The sequence below is a fragment of the Colobus angolensis genome, unplaced genomic scaffold (assembly GCF_000951035.1).
Source record: "Colobus angolensis palliatus isolate OR3802 unplaced genomic scaffold, Cang.pa_1.0 Scaffold39, whole genome shotgun sequence".
Classification (NCBI taxonomy): Eukaryota; Metazoa; Chordata; class Mammalia; order Primates; family Cercopithecidae; genus Colobus; species Colobus angolensis.
This window is the reverse complement of record NW_012117265.1, coordinates 254,657-257,372: the sequence shown is the minus strand read 5'-3', so window position 1 is coordinate 257,372 and position 2,716 is coordinate 254,657. Positions and strand designations below refer to the sequence as shown.

Below are 2,716 nucleotides of genomic sequence, written 5' to 3'. Positions count from 1 at the left end.
AAGTGCTGGGATTACAGGCACACACCACCACATCTGGCTATTTTTTTTTTTTTTTTGTACTTTTAGTAGAGATGGGATTTCCCCACGGTAGCCGGGCTGGTCTCGAACTCCTGACTTCAATTGATCCACCCGCCTCGGCCTTCCAAAGTGCTGGGATTACAGGCATGAGCCATTGCGTCCTGCCACAAGGATAATTTTTGAGTTGGGGGGGGTGTATTGGGGACCAGGCAGCCATGTGACCTTGTCTTGTGCCTGCAGCCAAGGGGGAGCTCCTGGGCTGCTTCGGGCTCACAGAGCCCAACAGCGGAAGTGATCCCAGCAGCATGGAGACCAGAGCCCGCTACAACTCATCCAACAAGAGCTACACCCTCAACGGGACCAAGACCTGGTAAGGGGTCTAGGCAGTGGTCAGGTGGTGAACAGGGGCAAAGGGACGCTGGTCAGACCCTTCACCAACTGTTCCATCCCCAGGATCACCAACTCGCCTGTGGCCGACCTGTTTGTGGTGTGGGCTCGGTGTGAAGATGGCTGTATTCGGGGCTTCCTGTTGGAGAAGGGGATGCGAGGTCTCTCGGCCCCCAGGATCCAGGGCAAGTTCTCGCTGCGGGCCTCAGCCACAGGCATGATCATCATGGATGGTGTGGAGGTGCCAGAGGAGAACGTGCTCCCTGGTGCATCCAGCCTGGGGGTGAGTGGCAGCCACGTTGGGAATGGGTGTTGGCTCACCTGCGGGTGCGGCTTTGTCAGGCAGGCTCCATGCTGGGGACACAGCTCCCTGTTCCTGTGGAGCCCACACAGTGGTGATTCTTACTCAGCCGGACTCACTGATGTGCTGAAAACTGCCCCCGTTTGGTGACCGTCTCGCTCATCCCGGCTCTGCCCGGGACACACGGGCCTGAACCAGCTCAGTCATTTGACTCACAGTGCATCTTCTGGCATCCATCAGCCTCCTAGCTCTGAACATGGAACCCAGATCCCAGGCTGGGTGGGACTGTGTGCAAACCAAGTGAGCAGGCACCGAGCTTCGGTGCCAGGGCCGTCTGAGATGTGAAGCCCCTGCGTGGGGTGGCTGGGGAGGAGGCTCTCCCTGTTTCAGAGTTGGTTCTGCACAGGCACTCTTGGTGTCTCTTGGGCGTGGCTGAGGTGCCATCTTAACCCTACAGGGCCCCTTCGGCTGCCTGAACAACGCCCGATACGGCATCGCGTGGGGTGTGCTTGGAGCTTCGGAGTTCTGCTTGCACACAGCACGGCAGTACGCCCTGGACAGGTGTGTGGGGGCTGCAGTGAGATCCCCCGGGGTTGTGGGGCAGCTTGGGTTTCATTCTCTACCCCATGTGTGACTCCCCAGCCCCCACCCACCAGGCCTGAGTTCCTTGCTCTGGAATGATCAGTGACGTCCTTCTGAGCAGCTGTGGGCTGAGTCAACAGCAGGGCCAGGGCGAGCTCGGGGGCACTGAGGCAGCCTGGGAGGCTTCCTGGAGCAGGGGGCCCCAGGACAGGGACGGGGTGGGAGAGTGGGCCTCCCCTCGCCCTTACCCTGCTATTGCCCCTGTAGGATGCAGTTTGGTGTCCCGCTGGCCAGGAACCAGCTGATTCAGAAGAAGCTGGCAGACATGCTCACTGAGATTACCCTGGGCCTTCACGCCTGCCTGCAGCTCGGCCGCTTGAAGGACCAGGAGAAGTAGGGGTTGTGTGGCGGGGGTTGGGGGACAGCAGCTGTGGGTGGAGGACCTCGTGTCTTTCCTGGAGGGAAAGGTCCTTCCTGCCTGGTGGCCCCAGGGACCTGAACCTTCTGTTCTCCCTCTTGTCTTTGATGGGCTGGGCTGAGGACAGCCCCACTGGTCCCTCACTGGGAACTTGGCTGCCTCGAGGAATCCCCACCCCGGGCTAGGTTTGCTTGGGGCATCGGGATGCCAGGATCCCCAGTCCTTGTTACCCTCATGTGCCGCTCCCAGGGCTGCCCCCGAGATGGTCTCTCTGCTGAAGAGGAATAACTGTGGGAAAGCCCTGGACATCGCCCGCCAGGCCCGAGACATGCTGGGGGGAAATGGGATTTCTGACGAGTATCACGTGATCCGGCACGCCATGAACTTGGAGGCTGTGAACACCTACGAAGGTGGGAGCTGGACCTCAGAGGGCTCACTGCAGCCTCAGTGTCTGGGGAGGGGGTATAGCGAGGTGGTACGGGGACAGGCCTGAGTCTGACTCCACCTATCACTAAGTGACAGTGTGACCTGGGGCGAGGCTCACCCCTCTGTCCCTCATCTGGAGTTGCTTACACGGGGACTGTGGAAGTGAAGTGCTTCATGCACCACATGGAGGCCCCATCATGCCTTGCAAGGGGGTCCCAGCTCTTTCTCCCACATGCTGGGGATGAGGAATGTTCCTGAGGCAGGTAAGCTCCGAAGGCAGCCCAGGGGTGAGGCCCAACTCCTGGCAGGCTGGTTGATGTGAGCGAAGCTACACGCAGGACTCAACGCTCCATTTATGTTAAGAGACAAATGTCATCTTCAGATGATGGTGTTTGCACCCTGCAACTGATGGTGATTTACATGGCGGCCCAGAACCCCTTGCTTGGTGGGAAGACAGATGTGGAAAAAGATACTTAAAAAAAAAAAGTGCGGCCAGGCACGGTGGCTCTTGCCTGTAATCCCAGCACTTTGGGAGGCCAAGGCAGGCGGATCACGAGGTCAGGAGATCGAGACCATCCTGGCTA

The 2,716-nt window shown here is 59.2% G+C and overlaps 1 protein-coding gene across 2 annotated transcripts in view; it reads left to right on the top strand.

Moving 5' to 3' along the window:
• The window catches only part of GCDH (glutaryl-CoA dehydrogenase), a 10,884-nt gene that overhangs the window by 5,788 nt on the left and 2,380 nt on the right, over positions 1–2,716 (top strand). For both annotated transcript variants that reach the window (XM_011954687.1, XM_011954686.1), the window contains exons 7-11: positions 259–388; positions 472–688; positions 1,164–1,267; positions 1,556–1,681; positions 1,956–2,116. In XM_011954687.1, the coding sequence (XP_011810077.1) occupies positions 259–388; positions 472–688; positions 1,164–1,267; positions 1,556–1,681; positions 1,956–2,116 (738 nt within the window). The remainder of the gene's footprint in view (positions 1–258; positions 389–471; positions 689–1,163; positions 1,268–1,555; positions 1,682–1,955; positions 2,117–2,716) is intronic.